The 25,442-nt window shown below is 39.4% G+C and overlaps 1 protein-coding gene across 1 annotated transcript in view; it reads left to right on the forward strand.

Moving 5' to 3' along the window:
* Window positions 1-25,442, forward strand: part of ANKFN1 (ankyrin repeat and fibronectin type III domain containing 1) — a 131,448-nt gene that overhangs the window by 51,960 nt on the left and 54,046 nt on the right. Inside the window, exons 5-7 of the mRNA XM_054585534.1 lie at window positions 12,612-12,709; window positions 15,044-15,134; window positions 20,458-20,565. Coding sequence (XP_054441509.1) covers window positions 12,612-12,709; window positions 15,044-15,134; window positions 20,458-20,565 — 297 coding nt within the window. The remainder of the gene's footprint in view (window positions 1-12,611; window positions 12,710-15,043; window positions 15,135-20,457; window positions 20,566-25,442) is intronic.

Raw genomic sequence — 25,442 nt, forward strand, 5'->3', positions numbered from 1 at the left:
GAAGGGAAGCACCCCAAACAGGTCATTACCCTTAGTGAGACACACAGGGAGGAGGACTGTGGCGTGCTGCTCCCAAGGTGGTCTCCTTCCTGCTCATGCCTGCCTTCCCTTCCTTCTTTTCTTCTTTCCCTTCTTTTCCCCCACAAATTTCTTTGGATCCTAGGGAACCACTCCTGCTTTGGACTTGGCTTGTTCCCAGGGCATCCATCCTATCTCTTACCTCAGCTTAAATGTCTCTAGCCAGAGGAGAGAAACATAGGTGGGAAAAAGATATGATCCTCATCCAGGACTGGGGAACGCTCAGAGTAGACTATTGGAGAGGGAGGAAGAGAGGTAAGACTAAGCACCAGTGAGGTTATTTACATAACATGAACCAGGCTCAAATTACATGCCAGCAATTTACACAAGTCTTCTGTAACTGTTTACATTGCTGTTTATTTTTTTTAAGTCAGTACTTATCTTGGCCACCAGAGCCCCGTGTCGCTGACGTGAAAATACAGAACGCTGTGAGACTCACATCCCCCGGCATCAGTACAATCCCCTGTTCTGCTCAGTGGTCCCCGTCTCCAACCCTCTCTGCCTTTTGAAACCACAAGGAAATCACAGTACTGGAGACAAGTCTGGCCCTTCGGGAGAGGGGACAGAGGTGCCAACCAGGAGCCCTGCCTTGGGTTCCCTCAGCAAAACTCAAATACTGCAAATACTTTCTGCAAGCTTTTCACAGCTGGAGCCTTCTCTAGCTGAAAAGACCTCAGCAAGGCTATTGGTCCACTTATCACTTTCTCGCATATGGGCCTGGGAGGCAGACAAAACACACAGGGGTTCAAATCCAGATTCTGCATTAGTAAGCTGTGTGGCCTTGAGCCAGTTATTTGAGAGTTTTGAGTCCCAGCTTCCTCATCTGCAAAATAAGAAAAATACTACCTAGCCTATGGGATTGTTTATGAGGATATAGTGAAATATTTGGAAGTAAAGCACAGTGCCCAATAAATATAACTGATATTTTCTTAGTGTCCTCCAAAGATCACTAAGCATTAACGTCCTTTAAATCATTATGTTTTTGTTTAATTCAGGATTTTCTTTTTACCCTTTTTTTTTGGTTGTTGTAACATTTCACACATGCCATATTTTAAAAGGTATGTAATCTTTTAAAAATAATTGGAGCAATTTTCTTAGGAAAAACTACCAACCCCACCCTTTGCCAATAGTTCCTTCCTATTATCAGAAAACAAACACCTGGTTTAACTCTGCATGGATTATGAATACCCTATATTGGGGCACTTGAGGTTCCCCTAGCCACTATTCTTTGCAGTCTTTCCTTAAGATGTGCTCTTAAACAATGGAGTGTAGATGAGGAGAAAAAACACACTATTGTTTCTTGGGGTCCAGCTCACAGTATCTCAGGAGGAAGAGGAAGGAACTGGCATTATATTCATTCAACGTTTATTTTTGGAACTATTACTCCATGCAAGGGATGATCTTGGCCAACTGTGGGGGCGCGGGGGGTGCAAAAATGAGTCAGACACAGTGTCTGCCCTGAAGAACTTACAGGAAAGATAAAACACTCAGTTAACACAGAATTTTTTTTTTTTAATGTCTACAATGTGCAGATCTTCTTCTAGGCCCTGTGAAGTGGGGGGCGGGAATAGACAAACTCATGGAACTTACATTTTCTTGGATAAACAAGTAAACTAATAAAGAAACAAGATAGTTTCAGATAATGCTAAAACTAAAATAATAGGATAATATATTAGAGTGAGGAAAAGGATGTGTTTGGTACAAATAACTTGCTAAGTTAAAGCAACAGAAAGTGCAGATGAAGCAAACTGTGTAGAATAAGACAGGGGGTCGCAAAGAAGCAAGCAGGAACCAGATCGTGACTAGAGGTCTGTAAACTCTTTCTATAAAGGGTCAGATAATAAATACTTTAGGCTTTCTGGGCCCTATGGTCTCTGTTGCAACTATTCAGTTCTGCCATTGAGACAGTATGTGAAAGAGTGAGCGAGGTTGTGCGCCAATACAATGTATTTAAGGACACTGAAATTTGAATTTCATATAATTTTCATGTTACCAAATATTTTGATTTTCTTTTTTCAACGTAAAAACCACTCTTAGCTCACAGGCTATACAAAAACAGACGGTAGGCTGGATTTGGGTACTATGTCTCAGTTTGCCAACCCCTTTTGTGCACTATGTTAAGGAGTTTGGATTTTATTCCAAGTGTACTTAAGAGGTTTCAATGAAGGAAAGTATTGTGATATGATTTGTGCTTTGAAGGGATTGGTCTGGCTTCAGTGGTTCTGTGAGTCTATGAACAGAGTCAGAGAGACTGGCTTAGTTCTGAAACTCCTATGGGAGTACTGATGTGTAACAATGGTGGTTTGGACAAGGATGCTACTAATGGAGTTCTTTTAAAAAATTAAAAAGGAGACCAATTTGTAATATACTGTGCAATATACACACGATGAATCATTCTAATACAAAATAGAGAGTATCAATGCCAAAAAGAATGACAGCTAAAATTATTCTGGGAAATCAGAGAGAATGACCTGGAGCTGAAGGAAGCTGAGCTTTTCACTTGAGTAGGTTTTTGACAAGAGGAGACAGTTGAGGTTTTAGGTTGGAAAGATGGCTTATTTTCTAAAAGTATGCGTGGTGATGGGGAAAGAACTTTGGTCTGACATAGACTTGGCCTCTCCAGTCTCCTGTCTTCATCTCTCATCTGTAAAAATGAACCTTAACATTAAACTGTAAGCTACTTGAGGCCAGGGACCACATCACTTGCCTCTCCACATTCCCAGAACCTAGCTGATCAATAATCTAACATCAACTCAGTAAGTATTTGTTGGCCTACTGTGTGCTACGACACGTGCTGTTTGGGAATCCATATTCACTGTCCCTGTAGAGTTTATAGGATTAAAGAGATAAATCACTAATAGATAATTACTGTGCCACAAAGGAACAGTATTTGGTGCTCCAAGAGATATAACAGAGACTTAATGTTACCCTGGGATCAGAGAAGGATTATGTGCAGAAGTGACATTTACATTGATTGATGCAGGAAAAGGAAGGGATAATTAATGGAATGAAAGTCAGAAAAGAGGGAGAACATTTGAATATGAATAGGCAAAATGAATATGATGTGTGAGAGAGGAAGGAGTTCGACATATTCAAGGATCTAAAAATCACATAGAGAAAAAGAACAAGTGGATACTATGAACTGAGGCCAGAAGGTAGATAAGACCCAAATCACCTAGAGCTCTGTAGGCTGGGATAAGGACGGAGGGTTTTTATCCCAAGCTCAGTGAGAAGTTATAAGTGAGTTTTTGGGTTCACACAGACCTAGCTTTAATTCCCAATTCATCCACTTGTTAACTTGGTAGAATTACTGAATGAATGACTTAGCCTATCTTGCAGGAATATTGTAAGAAATAAATGAGGAAATTATCTGTAAAAGAACCCAGTGGATTTCCAGTAAGTGTTAGTTTTCCTGCCCTGGAGCACAGGGTAAATGCAGACAGTCGTGGGAAATAAGGCTCAGAAATTAGGTTAAATGCTGGGCTAAGGAGTCCTTATTTTGTAGATTACAGGAAGCAAAATGGATGAGGATTGCCCCCCCACCTATCAACAGCCACACATAATTCAAACCCACTCAATCTGAGCCCCTCCTCCACACTTCTGCAAGAGAGAGTGGGGTGGGTGTCCAAAGATCAATATGGCATAGGCCCTGTCCTCAAGGAGTTCACTTTGTTAAAACTATAAGGCAAGAAATGGTATGTTAAAAAATGGGTATAGTAGGAGAATGAAAGAAAAGCCAAATAGAGAGTGCCTTTCTTTGAATGAAAGCTTGTCATCTGGCAGCAAAGTTGGGATGTTTTCGCGTTTGCCCCTATGACTGGTTATTTTAATTCCATGAGGGCCCAATAGGATTCAGACAGCTGTGAATTGGCCACATATCTTGGATCTTGTGTATATGAATCAGACAGCTGATTCTGGGCTTCCCTGCCTGGTGTTCTTTAGAAATGTAAAATAGCTTGCTGGAGCTCTTTCCCTGCAGGCAAGAAGGGCACCAGTCTGCTGGAAACAAAACAAACCAAAAATCTCCGCATCCCAGGAAGCTTGGCCAGGAGAGGAGCTCTCATCCACTGCTGAGGCGGCAGGTGCTGCTTATTCTCGGAGGAGTGGTGGAGCGGGAGTCCCAGCCTTCAGATCTCTGTCTCTTGGTTTGAGCTCCTGCTATTGTTCAGCTTTATCCACTGCAGCTTTTAAAGAGCTTATACTTCGTTAATGAAAAAAAAAATTATTATAGGGACAGTTTCCCTTCAAAAGTAGTCTAAAGCAAATGAAAATCTATCTGGACACCTTATAGCCCAAGGATATGGCTGTGTTCCAAGGAAAAAGAAAAATTCAGAAGTTTTCTGAATTAATGATTAAAGTCTCTATTTTCAGTCCACAGTGTCCTAAAAGTGCCCATTCAGGAAGCCCAGATAATCAAGAAATTAAATAGAATAATGGATAATGGAATGTAATGCAGAATATGAAAATAATGAAGCACAGATAATCTTGCTTGAGTGTGGAGCTCTTTCAGGTCATCTGGAGTAGCGACTGGCATGCTCTGCCATACACACAGTCAGCACTCAGGTTTCTGTTGGCCAGCTCCTGATTCTGTCACCTGTGTTGCGGTCAAGTTCACGGACTCCCACCCTGCAGGCTGTGTGCTGCGCCAGTTTCTGGGCCAGCCCTGGCTTAGGCAAAAAGAAGTAACTGATGCAGGGAAGCTTGGTACCTGTACTGCCCAGTGCCTGGGACATGGCCACTGGGCAAACCTCCCACATGGTGAGGCCTTGGCACTGAACTTCCCCCCCAGATTCCCTCACTGTCCCACTTCTGCCCCCTTAAGGGGTTTACATACCTCATTCTTGTGTCCTGATTACAGAATGTTACTCAAATGATGCTTGAGAAATCTACACTCCTCAGACACTATACCCTGCTGGTCTGGATACATCCACCTTTAGAGTCCATCTAGGCAAGTCACTAAGCATTGGTGTGGTGGTGACTGTTTAACAACTGGCTCTCTGGAAGAAAAACGTGTGTGTGTGTGTGTGTGTGTGTGAAGTGTTTTATAAATTTCACTGATAGAAAAGATATGTAGCACACAATATAATAATAAAATATATAATATTCTCTTTTTTTGTAAATGCCTATTGATTCCCCCCAAACATTTATTTTTATCACACTCTTGAACCTGTGGCCAACCTACAGCTACAAGTAATAATGAGTGTAGTTTCAACGCAAATGTTGTTTGATATTTTCACTTACTTTAAAAAAAGTAAAACAAAATGAAACAACAAAGACTTATGTTGGAACTTGACTCATTTGTCAATGACATTCTTTGTTGAATCAATAGTTTTCAAGTACTAGAAGAATATTTCTTCAACTTTTTGGTGCTACTCATAATGTAACAGTCACAGAAACTTTTAACTTTAATCTTCATTATCAACATTTTCTCCATCACTTTCTTAAGTCTAGACCAGTGGTCAGCAAATTTCTCCTATAAAGAGCCAGAGAGTAAATACATTAGGCTTTGTGGGCTATATATAGTCTCTGTCACATATTTTTCATTGTGTGTATGCATGTGTGTCTATTTTTTTTAACAGTCCTTTAAAAATGTAAAAACCAAAACCATCCTTAGCTCCTGGGCCATACAAAACCTCAGGCCAGATTTGGCTTATGGAACTGCAGTTTGCTGACACCTGGTCTAGACAGTCCACAAAATGAAAAATCAAGCTCTTGTTTATAGTATTTGCTGATTTCTTTGATGCAAATATTCCCACCATGGCTAGTTTCAAGCTACCAATGTGGTGCCACTAAATAGAATGAGAGGAGATGTGCAGTAGTACATTATTATATACTTATACCATACAGATACAACTGGTATCAATAACCCCAAGAGCATAATTAGTAATAAAATGCAGTAAAAAGAGAGATGAGTTTTGAGTACTTACAGTCTCTGTCTTCAATGTAATTTCTTTAAGTTTATACAATTTAATCTTTAATGATGGCTGTGTTAACCACCAGCTAGCAGAATTCTGAAATTTTAACATTCAGCTCTTGAGGGCCACATGGGTCAGCTCCAGCACCCTGTGGCCTTTATCCCATCTAAATGGGGATTGGGGCCGAGCTATGACTTCCACCCTCTCCCTATCTGTGATGCTTCTAAAAGCTACCTTATCACACCACCTAGTCCCAGATGTGACATAAGAAGCAGATTTTATACTGTTTTGTGATAAATTTAACACCTTCCCAAATCTTAGTTTAATGTTCTAGGAAAAGCAGCAGGTAAATATGCTAAGGGAAGATATCTAATAAATGTAAGAAAAACAATGACTTCTATATGACCTGGGGCTTGTGGATTATTTATGCTTCCAATGACTCCACTGGCGCAGATCATTCAGCTTCTCTCATCCCCGAACTATAGACACTACTGAGAGAAATTCTCTTTGAAGGCACTCCTCGTTAAGTGACCGGAGAGCACACAAGAGGTGAGGCTCCACGAACCTCCCTGCAGACATTAGGCTGGCACCTGCTGGCCTCTGAGGACTGGCATTCATCCATTCAACAAGCATTCTATGCAAGACTTGGAAACAGAGAACACCCTATTACTAATAGTAAGAATCATGAAAATTATAATACTTTTCAGTTAAAAAGTCAACGGGATCGAGAGAAAGAATAATTTTAGGTAAGAGCTATACAGTGTGAACTAGTAGGAAGCAAATAAAGAAGCAAATGGATCAGACTGTAGAGCTGACTTTTTTGAGGTTACAAAGTGCTCATGTACTTCTCAAAACCTGGTTATTTAACATCTTTGCTTGCTGTCTGTATTTGTGTGTCATATGGCAGGCAGCACTAAAACAGTATACAGTGTATGCAGATAGGCATATATTATTTGTGTGTATGGCAGGACCTGACAATAAATAAGTGAATATAGCCTTCCAATTTCCAACTATGCTTTTAGTCTTCTAGAAGTTGTGGGTGCAGGAAGGCTTTACTAGTGTCCAAAAGAAAAAAGAAAAGAAAAAAAAAAGCCTTTTGCCCTTAATTTAAATCATTGTTTTTCTAGGGAAATTTAATTTGGGGAAAAAAATGTTTTTCTAATTAACTAGAAGACTGTGTGCTATGCAAACAATAAAGATTCTTGTTTGAATGTAATGCATGCCCCTGCTCCTAGAATTTTCAAGGGAATTTAAAATAAAAAATGCAAGTGGCTGCAACCTCATATTTTGCCAGAGCTAAACAGAATTCCCAGATCCAGAGTTTTCACGTCAGTTCCCAATTTAAAACCCACAAGTGTTGAGCGGGTTCATGCTTCAGCAAGACACATCTTCTCATCTCAAGAAATGACTGCATTTGATCTCTCTCTGGGTTTCTCGGCACGTCCCTCTCTCCCTCTTTCTTCCTCTTGTGCTATGGTTGGCCCAAAAGGTTAGAAACTGCACAATTAGAAGGATCAGGGGAAGATTTCATAATGCTCTGGTGCTGGGCTAGGCAGTCTAGCCAAATTCCGTTCATTAGCTAAGGCGCCGGGGTGAGTGTGGCCAGTAAGAATGTTGTTTTGGTTCCATAGAAGTGCTGATAGGGAATAGGAAATAAACTTTTATTTTTTTGGTTCCTGAGAGACAGTATGAGCAAGTGAGGAGTCTGGGATGCTGGGCATCTGGAGGCCAGGATCATCTCCATCTCAACCACTTACCGGGCAGCTCCAGCAACTTCTGTTCTCTTTTGACTATATTTTTTCTATTCTGACACTGTTTTCTTGTTTTTTATGTACCAGCATCAGATTTCTGTCTACCTTAGACTTTAAACATTGAAAACTCAAGAATCAAGCATTCAATATGCCCAGCATTTCCTGAGCCACGTATCCTGGGCTAGGCGCTATGATAAGCGCTTTGGAAACTGGTGTTAATTTGACATGGTCCTTGCCCTCAAAGAGTGTGTAGACTACAGAGGAGACAGATGTCTTAAAAAATACAAACTAATAAAGCAAGGGCAATGTAAGACATTCAAATTGTTATGGGAAAACTGGCAAAAGAGCTTCCCTTGGAAACCCAGGAAAAATTATGGAAAGGAAAGGTCCTTGAATCAGGCCTGCCTGAATGAAGAGGACGAAGGTTTGGGGACAGAGGAAAGCATACAGAAAGAGAAAAGAGCAGAAGCAGGTCTGAGGTCAGGTGACGGGTGAGGCTGGAGTGGAGGGTGTGGGTGGGGCCTGGGCAAGGGGGTAACGCTTCCTGTTTTCCTCCTGGTGTGTGAACAGGGCGAAACTACTCTGGGCTTTGAGGCTTTACAGACTTTAGGGAGAGCCTGGACAGTAACAGGTTTGGGGGTTATTTTTAAATCAGATAAAGCTTCCTGGACATTGCTGCAATGTTACTTCTTCACACCTCTAGTATATATAGCTTTCATATCTCAGAAAAACTAGTCTGAAACTTAAAAGTGTTCCCAGCTAAAGCACGGTGTATCAATCATGGGGTCCACAACATGGGGCTTGCTATCTGCCTGTGCTTTAGACTAAGTTGTCAGCTTGTACATCCGAACACTTCTAGTCGTTGAGTTTTCTGCCTTTCTCACTGATTCTGTGATATTTTCCCTCACGTTATAACTTTAGATGACAAGGCGAGATCTTCAGGAGTTCTTTTTCTTCTTACGCTTCTGGCCTTTGATTTATATAGTGTCATCAGAAAAACAGTTGTGTTCAGCTAGAACTCTCCTGCCCAAATGATTCTACATTTCTAAAGCTTAGATAAAATGAAATACTTACTAAAATAACAAAGTGTCACATTTAAAATATTCATAGTTATTTGATTTAAATACAGTGAATCACAGTTTGAGCCAGAGGTAGATTTTAAGAAATACTAACACCTAGGTTTTGTCTAGTGCCTTTCTTGCTAATGTCCAACTCTCATGAGCCATTGCATGATTAAACCCCGCTTCTATTTCCCAGACCTAAGTAGAAACAGTTGCCTGATCTTTATCTTAAAATTATAAGTCTTATATAGTTTTAAACTTCATATACATGGCTCCAGGCCTTCAGGGATTTAGAGCAGGCTTATAGGTGATTTTTTTTTCATGGCTTTAATATTAAGTTTTTAAACTACCTACACATAACTTTCCCGAGAGACCACACTAACGTGCCTTCTTAGAATTCCCAGCTGGCTCTCAAAGTGACTCCTGCTTACTCTGTTTCCCTCTCTTGTTCCTTAAATTACCAGAAGCTCCTTTTTACATGTCAGAAGAGTCCACCAATCCAGGGCCATACGTAGAGGAAAAAGACAATTGGCTGTCCCAGAACAGATTGTCCATTCCAACCTGAAGTTTCTTCCTTCCACGTGAACCTTCTCTTTTCCTAGTCTCTTCTCCCTTTGGAATCCATATGTGTTCTAAGCTCTAATTAGACTTAAATGCTTCAAACAGTCTTTTAACTACCAAAGTAGTACCATGTCTCCTTACAATCCTTTTTCTATGTTTTTGTTTTGTTTTTCAAGAAGCCAGGCCCTCTTTTCACCTGAAGCATGCTTTGTGAAACATATTTCAATAGAACATGAACAGTTCTTATTAAAAAATGAATTGTGTTTAGAAATTCTAAAGATTGCATCTTTGAGAAATTTTTCATTTATCACTTGCCAAATAATCCAGTATTGTTCCCCGAATCCCTAACTCTTCCTTTGAGATGTTATCCTGAACTCTTAGCCTGGAATCAGAAGCTCTTCATTCTCAGCCTTGAACTTGGAGCTCCATCACATCAATCAATCAGTACATGTCTGAGTGGCAATCAAGGATATTTTTGATTCCAGAATTTTCTTTGTTCTTCTAGATGTCTTTGCACATTTGCTACTGATTTTCATTTTGTTTTGTTTGTGATAACTCCCTTGATGATTCCTTTCTTTCTTTAGTTAAAATTATAGACAAGATTACTCTTTGATTACAAACTATCTCCAATTTGACTTTCAGAGACAACTTCTTCAAGAGCTAGCAGCTCATAATAAAACATTTTGAAAAAAATTATAGACACATATATACCATAAATTTAAAATATGTGTATATGTTTTAGAATACATATTTATAAGAGGTAGAAGCTCAATCTGAGAGTTAACCTATAATCATAATCATAATCATTTGATTTTAATTGGATTTTACAATATGTCTGAGAGCTTCGAAGGGCAAGAGATGAGAGGAGAAAATGCACATGAAAGATCCACACTGGGGAAAAAAGTCTATTCTAGGTGTGCGTGTGTGTGTGTGTGTGTGTGTGTGTGTGTAAAATATTTAGTAAGTACCTTCTATGCATCATGTACACAGATCCATGTACTAGACAGAAGAGAATGACACTTTTCCTATTCTCAAGTTTCTCACGATCTAATATGACCAAGAGACACATACAATAAAACATAACATGTGCTTAATAAATCTTGTTTTTATATGAATAAAGAGCTTTGGGAGCACAAAAACAGGTGTGTTTAATTAATTATTCCTAAGGAATTAAGAGTTGGCTTTGCCAAGCTTTATCGGGTTAGTAGGGTTTTACCAAACAAAAGTTGGAAGATGAGCAAAAGACACAGAAGCAGAAAAGTACGCACAATAATCAGATAATAGAGACTTACATAGCAAAGAATTTGCTTTGGGAAATGGAAAATGACGATAGCAGAGCAAGGTTGGGACCAGATTATGAAGGTCCTTAAAAGCCTTGGTAAAAATTCATTTTATTTTTGAAAGCACTACAAAAAATTTTAAGTGGAGGAGTAAAATAAATACATCTGCATTTTTAAACTACAATTCAGGCTATAATAAGAGGATTGTATATGAGGATGAGAAGATGTATAGAAAAATAAATTAGGAGAGCTGATCAGTTGATCTACCAGACCTATAAAAATCAGCATTGATACTCTTGATTATAAAGGCCTATTCAAGAGCAGGACAGGAAAACTTGTGAGAAACATTTAAAAAGTAGAACTTACTGGGCTTAGTAATTGACTCATTGTAAGAAATTAAGGGAAAAGAGGAGTCAAGGCTACCCCGAGAATTGGGGTTGGGTGATTGAGTACATGTCAATACCATGAACTAAAATTGAGAAAACAAGAGAAGAAACTATTTTGACAAGGACAAGTACTTAGGGGACACTCAAATGAAGATTTACAGGAGGAAGTTAAACCTCCAGGAAGATGCTATACCTAGAATTACAGTTTGAAGACTCATAGTTGGAGTCATAAGAGTGGATAAGGACACTCCATGTGGCAAGCATGAGGACTAAAAAAAAAAAAGAGCCAGACCCCCAAGGAACATCATATCTGGACAGGGGTCAGGTGGTAGGAGAAGGAGAAGAGCATGCAACTAAAACCAATGGGAAAAGAGGTGGCAAAAAATAAGGGAGGTCAATGGGGCAGGGTTTCCTGAGAAGAAGTTTCGCTGATGATCAGAACCTTACGAATTTTAGGAGAGCAATTTTGACAGAGCGAAGAGAGCAAGCCATATTCCCAGGAGAATACTGGAAAGAATCAGAGGATGCAAGGGCTGCAACTCTAAAACAGAGGGATTCTGTGAGCCCGGGGAGGCAGCAGAGTTTAGGGGCGGCTTGGCTTAATTTTAAAGTATCTAAGTGTCATAGAGAATATAATTTAAATCTTAAGGTCTATAGCTTGTCATCATGAGGGTTAGAAATGTGCAGACCTTGTCCTCCATGTGACTTAAGCTCCTGCTTCATTTAGAATTGCCTTAAATCCTGCCATATGTAAACTGTCACTTAGGACACTTTTTACCGATGATGCAAAATTTATCTTTCCTGATCATGGTTTTTTCAGGAAATGGAAAATGTTATGAAAGAAACGATCTCACAGTAAAACGGGGTGTCAGAACTTGGGTGTTATAGCTGACTTTCAATGAACACCAACTTTGGGGATATCAGGTGTGGGGGGAGCACTGAAGCGGTCAGCCACAGATCCCAAGTCCTAGGGATGAAGAGAAGACAATACAAAAAAGGCCTGGGAGATAATACCAGGAAGTAAAAGGAGAGCCGGGGTCGGGGGGCATATGAGACACTAAGGGAAGAGAATGATTCCAGAAGAAGGTGTCAATTTTTGTGGAAGGAAATGAAAGGAAGTTTCTTTATTTTGAATGAGTATGTCACTAGGACCTTGAAATAGCATTTTCAGTAGAATAGTGAAGCAGAAAGCAGACTTGGGGAATAAATAGAATGTAATGTGCTAATGAACCCTTCAATTCTACATGTTATACATCCTTTGTCTTCTATATACAATGAACTTTTATGTGTAATGTGCCTGGTTATATGTGTGTCTATATACACACACACACAAATATTTAAGGTATATTAATCATTGCCGAATAACTACTTTCTTGCTCTTGTTTTGAAAAATACTTGTGAACTTGGAAACTGACATGTTGAGAAGAATGGTAGATGTGTCAATACAGAAAAAAGAGGGTAAACTTACTATTTTTGAGAGAGATTATGTGCTAGAGTGCTTAGGATGCTTCCTTATGACAATTTCATTCATTCTCTCTCTCCCTTTCCTTCTCCTTCTCCCCCTCCCTCTCGCACCCAGTGGAATGGAGCCTATGTAAAGACTTTTGTCCTTTGGCTGGAGAAATCATCATGGAAAACCTGCAGACCCTGAGATGCACAATTACAGGGCTTACAACGGTAAATGCCCAAGCCTCCCCTTAGACTTCCCACTCCCCTGCCCCTGATGTTTGTGCTGGGATTTTGGTAGCGAATGCCTACTCTGGAAGCAACAGCCAACACCCACTCCTCTGGCAACAACTGCCACTCGTTAAGCGTGATATGTCTGGTATCCATAATCTGAACCCCACAAAGGAGTGAGCAGACAGCATGAAGCACTTTGTAAGCTGCCATGTTCTACGGAGATCAGAAAAAGACTGGCCTCATGCAAGCCTTGAAAGCTGCTGCTTTCTGGATCACAGTCTAATCTTCGGGGGGATCAAAGGCTCCGAGAGATCCAATTTTGACTCCCTGTCTGATGGTAAAAATAACAGCCTCATCTAACCCTCACCCCCACAGCCTGGTTGAGATCAGTCATCAATTGGAGTCACACAATTTCCTGAAAGAAATCCTTTTCCCCTTGATTAAAAAAAAAAAGTCTGCCTAAATCTGCTTTCACAAAAAAGAAACTATATATGGTGGCACTATGTTTCTCAGTAAGCTGAACCAATTTAAACTGTGAATGAAAAACTAGAACAAACCGCTTATTTGTTTAACCAATCTAAACTTAAATGTTAATTATTTATAGAACTATAAACCATGTAAGCGTAAAACATGCAAAATATAAAAGCACCCAGCAAACCAGTTCAGACTGAAACAAACCCTATATATATTTCCTCAAAAAATTAAAATGCAACAAAACTGGAACATCAAAATCTTTTATTAAAAAAACCCCAAATTTTTAAGTAAACTTAATCAACCTGTGTATGTTGGGCCCTAATTCAAGTATTATCTTAGGACCTTCCCATGCAGGAGGTAGAGGGAGAATTTTGTTGTTACTGTTGTTTTTCTAAAAGGTTAGTCAATTAAAACAGTTATATGTAAAGTATAACCCTGAAACCCAGCATTAAAAAGCCACACTAGGCTGTATCTCTTCAAGTTTGAACCAGCTTATTCTAATAGAATTCTTGGTGGTTGGGTCACCACCACAGAATCTTGACTTTTCGTTCTAATCACACGTCTACACCAGAGGCCAAAGCTGTGGATTACCAGAACAAACAAAGCCCTGAGTGGGTGGCCCCCAGAGATGCTATCAGCAGAAGACTGATTCTCAGCCCTATAGCTCACATGATGGAAGAGGGCCATCGGAGAGCCCCAGGGAGTTTCCATGGCTTGAAAAGAAAAAGTGATATGGTGATAAAAATAGAAAACTCTCCACAGAGAGTTTCTCTAATATTTGAACTAATTTTTATAGGAATTAAGTTTTTCCACTTGGTCGTCGAATGAGAACAACGCAGACAGTATCCTAATCACATAAAAGCCTAGAAGTAGCTTTACACTTCTATAGAATCTCCATAACTTCAAGGTACATAGAAACCCATTTTTAATGTTAAGAAAATTTTAACTTTGTAATATGGTAAGGCCAATATTATTAAACCTCTAGGAGAAGCTCTACAAAGATTGCTATTTTTTTAAATTGCAAACACCATTTTACAATTTTTGCAAACAATGTTTTATCAAATGTTGGCTTCTAAAATGCCCCGTTAGGTTCACTGGGGGGGCGGGGGGGGAGGAATACAAAACATTTTAAAAGATTATAAGCAAACAAAAATAATTCCTTAATTCTTAATACAATAAGACAGTAAAGAACGTAAGCCATTTACGTTTAAAACAAAAGTAACATCAAAGAATTAATTTTTTAAAAGTTTCAATAGCTGAGTAAAGAATGTTTATTGCAGCATTATTTATTGAGGCCTACAGTGTGGAAACCATCTAAATGTGCACAGTGAGGGATTGGTTAAGTAAATGGCTGTATTTGCCCCACAGTGAAGTGCTATGCAGCCACTAAAAGAATGAAGCAAACCTTTAATTACTAAACTGAAAAGATGTTCATTATAACTTGTTAATCTTATAAAGTAAGTTGATCAGCTAAAATAGTGCTTGTGGCTGTCTCTGGGGAGGAAAAGATAAGAAGAGGTGAGGGTGAGAAATTGCTCTTTTTGGCAAACCTTACAGAACTGTGACTTTAAAAAATTGGTATATATGTGTTTCAGAAAGGCCAGAAAAAGTAATTATAATACTCTATTTTGGGCGAAAAAAGAAAGCACAAAGAAACCAAAAAGGACATCCCAAAATTATTTATTATCATATATAAACATAATAGTCAAGAAAAGCTAGGAAGCTAAAGTATGGGTGGTGGGGCGGTTTGCTCCCAAGGGAAAAATGAGTTCATCAGACACAGGCATCTGCTTCAAGGGTGGAAGTGACTAAATAAAATTCCCAATGCATTCTTCTCTCTATTTCGATACTTTGCAGGGCCAACAGTATTTTGTTCAAGTCTCGGCTTATAACATGAAAGGATGGGGACCTGCTCAGACCACGACGCCAGCATGTGCCTCTCCTTCTAGTAGGTGGTGGCTGTGAACTTCCTCAAGCCTGGCAACAGGCTCCAACTCCAACTCTATCCTCGGGAAGCCATTGCCGTTCATTCCCCCTCCCCACTGCTCAGGACAAACTCAGGGTAGCGTCTGGGCCACATAATGAATGATTCCTCTGCAGAAGTGTTCCCTTGGGAGGCAACTCAGTGGAATGACAGGAGAGAGAATTTGTAACCCGCGAAATCAAAAGGGATACCCAATACACCTTCTGTTAGCTGTATGGCCTTGAAAAGCTACTTAAACTCTGAGTCTCAGTTCACCATCTGTAGAATGGCTCTGATCTTAGCCTCACCGGGGCTTTCATGGGAATGCAGAGACATGACACAGCGGGACTGGCTGGCCCAGAGCATACATAGTCCATTTCAGCTCTTTCACGCCTTCTCCAATGGGAACCTAGCATAACTTACATTCTGTCAGAAGAAAAGCTGTCTTACTAACAGGCACTCTGTTGCACGCTGTCACAAATACAGCCTATAACACCTGCAGCGGTGGCTGAAAAATCCAGCAAAAGCCTCTTCTGATTATTTGAAGATTAATAACTTATATCCTGGTATATTTGGTAACTCTATTAACCGGAACCTTTAACTGACCAGAAAAAGAAATCTCCAAACATATCATACGATAGATTACTTTCTATATAATGAGCCTATTGCTCTAAGTTGCATTGTAGTTATTTTTAGATCTTCACTAACGTGATAGTTAAAATGGTACAATATGCCTCTTGTGAGCACAAACTGCTACATCCTTTTTGGAACACAATATGCCATCTACATCAACTACCATAAGAACATTCATTTCTTCCTATCCCATAATTATACATCTAGGAATCTAACCTAAAAAAAACCAGATGCAGACAAACAATTATGGACAAAGAAATCCAGTGCAGCAATATATTGATATAGTGAAATACTATGTGTAGTGAAAAGAATACTCAATATTAACTTAATGGTTAAAAGTATGATACAGTATCTATACTATAGAACAAAACGTAACCACAAAAAAAATGGTGTTTTAAAAAACCATTCATTGTATAGAAGAATTTCATACAGTATAAGCTTTATGTAAAAAACACAAACTTTTTATATAACATTTAAACTGTGAGCTTGACTATATAATCAGATAGGTGTATCTGCATGTAACTATCCAAATTTAATAGTAGATATTTGGGTTATGAGTTTCCTTTTTTATATTTATGTATTTTTCAAGTATTATAACAACCCTTTACCCAGAACCAATCACAAATCGGTGGTGCATCGTGGGCTTTCACCTTCAGTGTCTCACTGAGTCCTCACGTCCGTCATCACTGTTCCCATCCTGTGGATAAGCATCGTCATCATCATCGACAACACTACCAACACGAGAGCTAACATTGATAAGACTCATTAAATGCTGCATGTCAGCCTAAGAACTTTTCATGGATTGACTCATTTAATCTTCATAACAAACCTACTGAGGTTAATTTTATTCTTAGACCCATTTTACTGATGAGAGAACTATTAACATAGAGGCACATATATACATAGAGGCCAACATCACCAAACTAAGGAGCACTGAAGTCAGGTCCAAACCCTCCTCCTCCTCTAATAATAATGAAATTGGGATTCAGAGAGGGTGTTGCCTTGCCCAAGGTTACAGTTCTGGTACGTAGATAAGCTAAGATTCAAGGCCAAACTGCTCAAGACCTGCTATCTAGACCGGGGGTAACTAGTGCCCCACTATCAGGCAGACAAGCAGACAAAGAGCCAGCTAACCATGGCCGGCCCCCACCTGCGGTGGACTCAGACAGCTACACCAGGTCATGCAGAGCCTTCGACCGCTGACACCGGAGAGCTCTATGGCTCCTGAATCCGCTAGCATGTAATGATTTAATTATTCCAGTCTTATTTGGTCATCTTTCTTATTGAAGACTTGCCAGAAACACAGACTGGGAATATTGCAAGATTAAGATACTAAGGGAATCCATCTCTTTCTAGGAATAAAAGAAAATGGGTATGTACTCTAGGAGATGGTGGGATAGAAGAGACAGAAAAGAAAGGAAAAGCTAACCTCCACTCACTGAAGGTAGGGCAGGGGGAAGTCCACTCCGAATGCACAGCCCGTGCAAATTCTGATCTGCACATGGATGCATTTACTTCTAAACATCAGATGTTCTGGTTTGATAAACAAATTCTATTCAGCCCTCACAGCCCATTTGAAGAGCTCTCTCCAAAATGACAAGAACCGCTGTGCAAGACTCAGAAGAGTCACTTATTAGTTGATAATTAATATAGCAAAATGACTGCTTTCTGTAACAGCACAATGGATTAGCTGGGGTATCTGGCAAAGAACTGAAATGCAAACATGTTGTTATAGTTGCTGCAGACAAGCCATATCACTTGGAAAGAACAATATAAAAACCACTCTGGTTCTATTTATAAACAGAGTATGACATTGTGATGTAACATATATCAGTATTCAAATATTTACTAGAAGACAATGTATTCTAACATGACAGAGTAATTGGAAATTGGGTAATATGTTCCAGTAAGCTATAAAACTTTTTTTACATTTTTACAAAAGGCCTTAATGTGTTTTTATAGACTTGTGTTATATGGTATGGTACATAATAAGAGAAAAGGACCCAGACAGGCTTGTCTGAGTTACGATCAGGAAAGCCCTGATATCGCCAGTGAATGTAAGCTCTGCATTGTGTTGCAACCGAAGTGTCTCATTACCAGAACAGTGAACTGAATTACGTGGCACAGTCTGCTCTTTTCCTACCACACTAAGTTTATTCCTGTCAGGTTCCTGATTTCTTAATATATTTTCAATTTTCTCCCTCATCCCTAAAGTCTCCTATTTTATGTAGTCGTCAGAACCTTCCAAACATCTATGAGAAAAACTCATTCTTTCCAAAAACCTTGGCATCGTGTCCAGCGTTCACTCAGGCTGCAATTTAGCATTAGCAATTTTCTAATGTATCATAAAGTCGTCAGCTCGGGCTCGCCTCTGATGTAATAGGGCTCCGCTGAAAGAGCCAGGTCCATTTCATCTCCCCTCGCACGGACGGTGGTATTAACACTCATTACAATGTATTAGCATGTTCAGGGCCAGGCAGTAATTCAGCCACCCAAGAATCTTACTCAAGTAAACAACATTGCTCACCTTATGCTGAGTACTTCAGATCTATTTATCCAACTAGGGCCTTTGGAGAGCCATGAGAACAATGTTTATTCTCGCTGTGCCCAGACACCAGCGACAATACAAACGGTCCAAGGGCCCCTTGCAGTTCATTTCTTCAAACACTTCTGAATGCTCCCCACAGAAGCCCTCTCCTAGGCCGTCCTCCCTGAACCCCAGCATGCTGCTCGTCTCGATGCCCCACCAACAGCGTCTCCTGGGCGCCCACCGCGGTGCTTTACTTACGTTATTTCTTTGAAACCTCAGATAACCTAAAAAGAGACTCAAAAACTCACTTTACAGTGAGCAAACCTGAGGCAAAGAGAAATTAAGTCACCATTTCTGCCCTCAAAAAACAGAGTCTACAGAAGGCACTTATGCCAATTCCCTGTCTCCAGAGTTGACCACAACTAACCCACACCACACAGACGCCAGCTAAGCTCTGACCCTCCTTCCCAAAAGAAAAAACAAACACGTCCACGGTATAAGAAAATGAGCATGATATGGAGGGTCATAAGACTCTGTTACAGTCCTGGCCATGCCGCTAACAAGCTGAGTAATGTAGAATAGGAATGGGTGTCTCAGGGCCTCCGTCCTCTGCGCGGTAAAATGAAGAAGGGTACTTGGGGAGGGAGGGAAAGAGGAAGGAAGAGAAAATCTCTGAGGCCCCCTTTTGCATAGGGGATCAGCTGACAGGTAAGAAATGATGTTTCCATACCTGCTACTCAGGGAGTTAACTTCCCACCAATGAATATCCTTCTTTTTAAGTTACTACTTACAAAATGCCTTCCCTGTAACATTGTCCCAGATACCTACCAGTCCCCTCATTTAATCCTCGCAAAAATACTGCAAGGTAGACAGTATGCTCCTTTCTCATATGATGGAGTAGAGACCCTGTCGGTGTAACTTGCCTTATTTACAGTCACTAAACTAGGAATGGGAAGAGCAAGGATTCACAGCCAAGTTTATCTGCCCGAAGGGCCTACGTGTGCTCTTTCTAACTGTGTTGTACTCCTTGGCCTCGGATGGACCAGTGTAGAAGACTTTTACCTAACTTTAACTGTCATGCCATTTAAGCAAGGGAGATTCCATATTTTAAAATAAATCTGGGAGGTAGGAATTTGACAACCATTCAACCAGAATTTAAGCCTCTGATACACTTGTGAACAAAAGGACTTTTCTAGGAAAAAAAAATGTCTAACATTTTTAGAAAACACATTCTAACCAAGAAGTGCTTTCAGTTGTTGCTTTTGAAAGGTTCAGAAAATAAAGCTGGGGGGAATAAAATAGAGGGAAGAATGGATGGACTCTGAAATGACTGACTGACCTGCTTAAAAAAAAAAAAAAAATCCAGAGTTGGAGACAGCACAGTTACAGTCTTGACATTAGTCCCATACGGGTTATTACTCTTGATATCATTATTGCCAAGTGGAATGAAAATAGAAGGGCAGAAAAATCTCAGTGGGTATTGCAATTTAAATTTGCCATGTAAGCTAATACTGTATATTTAGAGACTGAGCAGACAGGGTGGTTGGTGGCTCGGAGCGTGTGCAGGAGCTGCCGTGCCAGCTAACCAAGCAGACATTCATTAGAGCAGAATGTAGATTTCCATTTCTTGGCATCTGACATGGGCTCTTTCCTTGGAAAGAAATGTCAATTTGGCCAAAAGTGTGAAACCTACAATAAAAGCATTGGGACTGTGGATTTCATCTAGTCTGCACATTCCCACCCCCTTCTTTCCTACTGTGGAAATCCAGTTGAGACTTGGGGTGCTGAGTGGAGAGGTGGCAGGGGACTGATTAGGACACTGGGTGCTGACAAGGAGAAGAAGGAGTTGGGGGAGGGGAAGTTGGACTCCCAAATTCCCCATTTTCTTTTGGCTTTCCATTACCATTTTCTCTTGCCCTAAAACTGCCCAAGACAAGAAACCAACCACAATTACTGTTTTGCACAGGGCCCTGAACAATGGCAGCTTCCAAGCCCTTGGCACTGCTTGCTAGCTGCGTGAGTGCTGGGTGCTTACCCACAGAGCCTGTGGGTTGTGAGAGCAAAACTCGGCTCCTCAGGCAGGGCAGGGGAGAGAGGCCTCCCCTGCTTTAAAATTTCACTCTGTTTGTTTCTTTTGTTCAATAGACTGGAAAGACTATGACGACAGAGAGCCCAGACACAAGGGACAGAGTGAAGTTTTGGAAGGTCTGCTGCAGCAGGTCCGAGCCCTTCATCAGCATTATAGTTGCCGGGGTAAGGATAAAAATCTGCGCTGGGCCATCGACTGAGGTCTCGGTGGCGCCGGTAATTTTAGCAGTTTCCTAACTGGGTCATACCTTCTCATTCATCAGGGAGAGAGAGATATTAATATTTGTACATCTGGAATCACTTTACAGCACTATCTTGCTTTAACCCTTCAGAAGAGACTTTCCTCTCCTTCCTCCCTTTCTCTCTTTCTCTTTCACCCTCTCTTTACAGGGAACAATTTGAAAACAAACACAAGAAAAACAACAGCTGCCATTAGTCCCCTTCCCTTTGAACTGTCCCTTCACAAAACCCCTCAGTATGCTGAGTCTTTGGGATATTCACCTTAAAAAGTTTCACCTCCAAGGAGAATTTTTGTGAGCATCCCTGGGGAAGCTCAACTATTGATAACAGCACCAATAATAGCAAACCTTTGTGCATACTTCCTATAAAGTTTACATGCAATTTCACATCCAATATCTCTTTTCCATCCTCATTTTGGCAGTTATCACTGAAGCCAAGTGACCTGACCAAGGTCACAATGCTAGAAAAAGACAGAATCAAGATACCAACCTAGGTTTTCTGTCTACAAATCTAGTCTTCTTGCCATACCTCATTTTTATCTCCCTTTACATTAGGATTGGGCGCTTTAATCTCTCCCTGAATTTTAATCTTCCCTACTTTATGTAGACAGTACAGTGTACCTTCTACAGACCTAGCCAACTACACCCAGAAAATCTCTGAGAAGCTTTTGAAAGCTTCTCTTCTACTTGGGCTGTTCAAATGGGACGGGGTCAGGTTTCTGATCTGTGTAATGATTCGTGGAACAGGCACTTAGTTTTATTTGGAGAATTAAAGCCTCCATAAAGTTTTCATTTTCCATACTCCTTCACCCATCAGATCGCCAGCTACATTGCACTCTCTAGATATAGGGCACTGCTGGACCAGCGAGATTAAGAAATCTATGGTTGAAACTTAAGAGATGCTAACCGTGTTTTGAGTAGTTGTAAATAAATCTATCATGTTTAGCATTAGCAAAAAGTTGTTCCTGATTACTATATAACTATGACAACAAAGCCCTTCAGAAATTTTGACTATTGCTAGAAATGAGGACAATTGTTTGCAAAAAATATAATGTTCTTCTAATAAACGGTTCATTAGGAGAGGTAAATATGCATGGAAGAAGTTTGAGAAGGAAATCCAAAGGGGATTTCTTTCCCAGATCTCTAGGAAAACTTTACCCAGACCAAGACCTTCAACATTCCACATTATGCACGGTGCACTCAATTCCCAGTTATCCCGGGTCCATTTAACCAGACCAGGTATTACCTACAAGAACATTATGTCCTTGTTTCTAGCTATAATCAAAATTTGCAAAGGGCTTCATTGTCATAATTATACAGCAATTGGAAGCAACTTTTGCTAATGCTAAATATGATCATTTTAACACTTACTTAAAACTCATCTAACCTCTCTTAGTTTTAACCATAGGTTTCTTACCTCACTGCCTTTCTCCTTTCCTGCCTCTTATCCTCCTGCCCATTGGTTCCAGTATGACAGGCAAGAGTATTAGAGCGCTTGGATAGATAATTCTTTGCAATTCATAAACCACACTTTGTTTGGTCTTTATCAGAGGGGAAAAGCTAAAACTACTCATGAGAGTGTGTGAACTCTTTTATATTATCTGAGGATTTAGATGTTCTTCCCATTACTATTAAATTACTATCCAATAATCAAGAGATGATTGTCTAGACAGCACGATTATTTCTATGGTTTCCATCAGCTTTTATCTGTGCATGCTTTTATGTAAATATACATGCTATATCAGCAAAGATTGATTAAGACATAAGGTAGAACTTCTCAAAAAGGAGGATTATTTTTTATATTGAAATATGCTGGAGGCAGTTAAACAGTACACAAAGTGTGTTCCAAAGAACAGTGGTCCCAGAGGATGCTCAGCTGAAAAAATTCTCTGGTCTCACTAAGTTTAGAAAATGTTGCCTTACACATTCCTTCTTTGGAAATGTTAAATATACATTAAAGTATTAAAGACTTCAATAGAGAAATTTTGAATTTTGTTATACAAGTGGTTTCCAAACTAATTTTTGCCATTGTAAAACCTTTTTCAGAGAATTAGTGTTCCAAGGCACAAATTTTGGGAGACGCTGACCAATAATATACCAGGATAAAAGAAATGAACTCACACCAAAAAAAAATCAATGATTCTAAGATAGTTTAACATCAATCTCTCTACTTCTAAAATGATAAAGAAGGATAATTAGGTATTGAACACAGAAAACTAGACAATTGTTATTTAAAATACTCAATTACATTGAGATACTATATGGTTTATTGAAGGAATAAACCTTTCCAAATTTTAGAATTATAAAAAATAATTACTTTAAATCCCAGTTCTATCATTACTAGCTGTGTGTCCTGGAGAAAAGCATTTACCCTCTCTGAGCCATAGCTTCCCTATCAGAAAAAAAAAACAGCATAATATCTATAAGGATTCAGTATGAGGATTAAATTAGATAATGGATTAAACTTGACTGGCATAGTATAGGCACTTTGTAAACTCTAATATGTTTTTCTTCCATATTCTTCCAGATGAAGAGGTGTTCATCATCAGCACTTTACTGACATGTCCTAGAATCAAAGTGTAATCATTGACTCCATTATAATGAGGCTAGAGTACTCAATAAATACATAGTACATTACAAATGCAGAAGTAATAATAAAACATGCCTTTTCCTATCAAACCTCTACATGGGAGGTACCAAAAATCACATTAATTTCTGTATTTTGGCTAAAGAATGGATCACAGCTAATCTGCATGTTCAATACTGGGATGGAAATTCAATGGAGATGTTGAGCATTTTATTCATAAGGTTAATGCCCTGATATACATAATGAATTATAAAGAAACTAATTGTGTTCACCATAGCAGTATCTTACAGGAGTGAATTTCAATTATCATCCAATTTTTCAACTGGCAAACATTCATTAAAATACTGCCTACTGTGTGTCAGGAGTTCGGCACACCCCCTGCTCCAAGCACTTAAAAGCTAAAGACCTACTGCATTTAGAGTCCAGAAAACTAACAATTGATCAAGAACCCAAAATCAAGCATAGACAGAATAGAAGCCACAGTCCTTAAGAGAAACGTGAGTTTAGGTTTTGAATCAGTCAAAATGGGCTATATCATGCTGCAGTAATCAAACGACCTCCAAAATATGTATTTCTCCCACATGCTGTATGTCTACCACTGGTGAGCTGAGAGCTGCCTTCTGTGTTGCCATTGGCCTCTTTCTAGAAACATTTGCCAGCATCCACGGGAAAGGGAAAAGAAACTTTTCAAGGTCTAATATATGGGGGAGACTTTATGTGTGTCACTTCCCCTCAAAACTCATTGGTCACAAATGGTCACCTGGCCCCCCACCCAATCGCAAAGGCTATAAGAAGTGCAATTCTACCATGTGCCCAAAACAAAGGAGACCTGGAATATTTAACATTTGCATGGACTACTTTCCCAAGTGGTAGTAGCATTTCTCATTTTTCTCCTTTTTTTTAATGTCAAACTTGTTTAGTTCCATCTTCATTTTTATTTACGTTGTATGTGATTATCCTGAAGCTAGACTACCTAGGTTCAAATCCAGGCTGGACATTTACTAGCTTAAGCAAGCTTCCTACCCTCTCTATACCTCACTTTGCTTGTCTATAAAATGCAGTTAAGAATATGTACCTGACAGCCGTTGTTTAAGGATTAAATGACTTAAAATAAGTAAAGCACTTAAATGAGCTTTGTTATTTTAAAAGAGTAATTTCTTCAATTTTCTATTTTCTGTTCCCCAAAGGCTCAATTCTTTTGGCCTATTCTTTTTATATTTTCTCTATATCTCTGTATAGCATGTTTTTATTGCAAATTCTTTATTTTTTTTCCAATTGTAGGCATTATTTCACTAAGGAAGATGATTTCTTGTTCACCCCTCTGCCCTCGTATATGCACATGTAATGCCTACCCTCTTATCCTTCTAATATAGTTATTAATTTTAGCAAAATCAATATTTGTTGCTTACATTTTAATGATCATGGAAATTCTATGATTATTTTTCTTTCCTGGACAATTTTTTGTCTTCTCTGTAGTTAATAATCATCTTTTATTGTTTTATTTTTTCTATGTGGTTATAACTAATTAATGCCCAAACTATTCTCCAGCTGTATCAACTTCCTCTCAATACATTCAGATAACATCCGAATTGTTTCAATTGCATCTTCTTAATGAAACCACTCACAGAGCTCTCTGACCTCCACTCTAGACAGGTTCCCGGCTGCCCCTGTGTCTGGGGCACAGCTGTCACCCCAAGATCCCCTTTCACCACTGTACTGAGGACTCTTCTTGCCACTATCCAATACTGGATTTCTTCATTTTTATCACATCTTCCTTTCTCTTGGGTTAGTCACGCATTTGGAGGCGGCTTTCCTCCAGTAGCTTCCAAAGACGATACCTGGGAGCAAACTTTGGGATACACTGAAAGTCTAAAAATTTATGCCACTTAACATTTAAGGGTTTGGATAAGTACTGAATTCTCCACTGAAAATAATTTACCTTCAGACTTCAAAGGCAACGTTGCTTCATTGTCTTCTAGGTTTCAGTACTGGAAAGTCTGATTCCAGAAACTGTATATAAAACCTATTATTTTCTGCTCTGAAATGTTTTAAGTTTTCTTCTTAACTTCAGTTTTCTAAAATGTCACTGTTATATGCCTTAGTGTGGCTCTATTGTTGTCTGTTGTGGGGCACCCTTGGCAAGCCCTTTCAATATAGAAGGCACCTCCATTTATGAGGTATTTTCTTAAATTATTTCTTCAATTATTTCCTTCCCT

The sequence above is a fragment of the Pteronotus mesoamericanus genome, unplaced genomic scaffold (genome assembly GCF_021234165.1).
Source record: "Pteronotus mesoamericanus isolate MK-2021 breed Mesoamerican mustached bat unplaced genomic scaffold, CSHL_Meso_final contig_84, whole genome shotgun sequence".
NCBI lineage: Eukaryota > Metazoa > Chordata > Mammalia > Chiroptera > Mormoopidae > Pteronotus > Pteronotus mesoamericanus.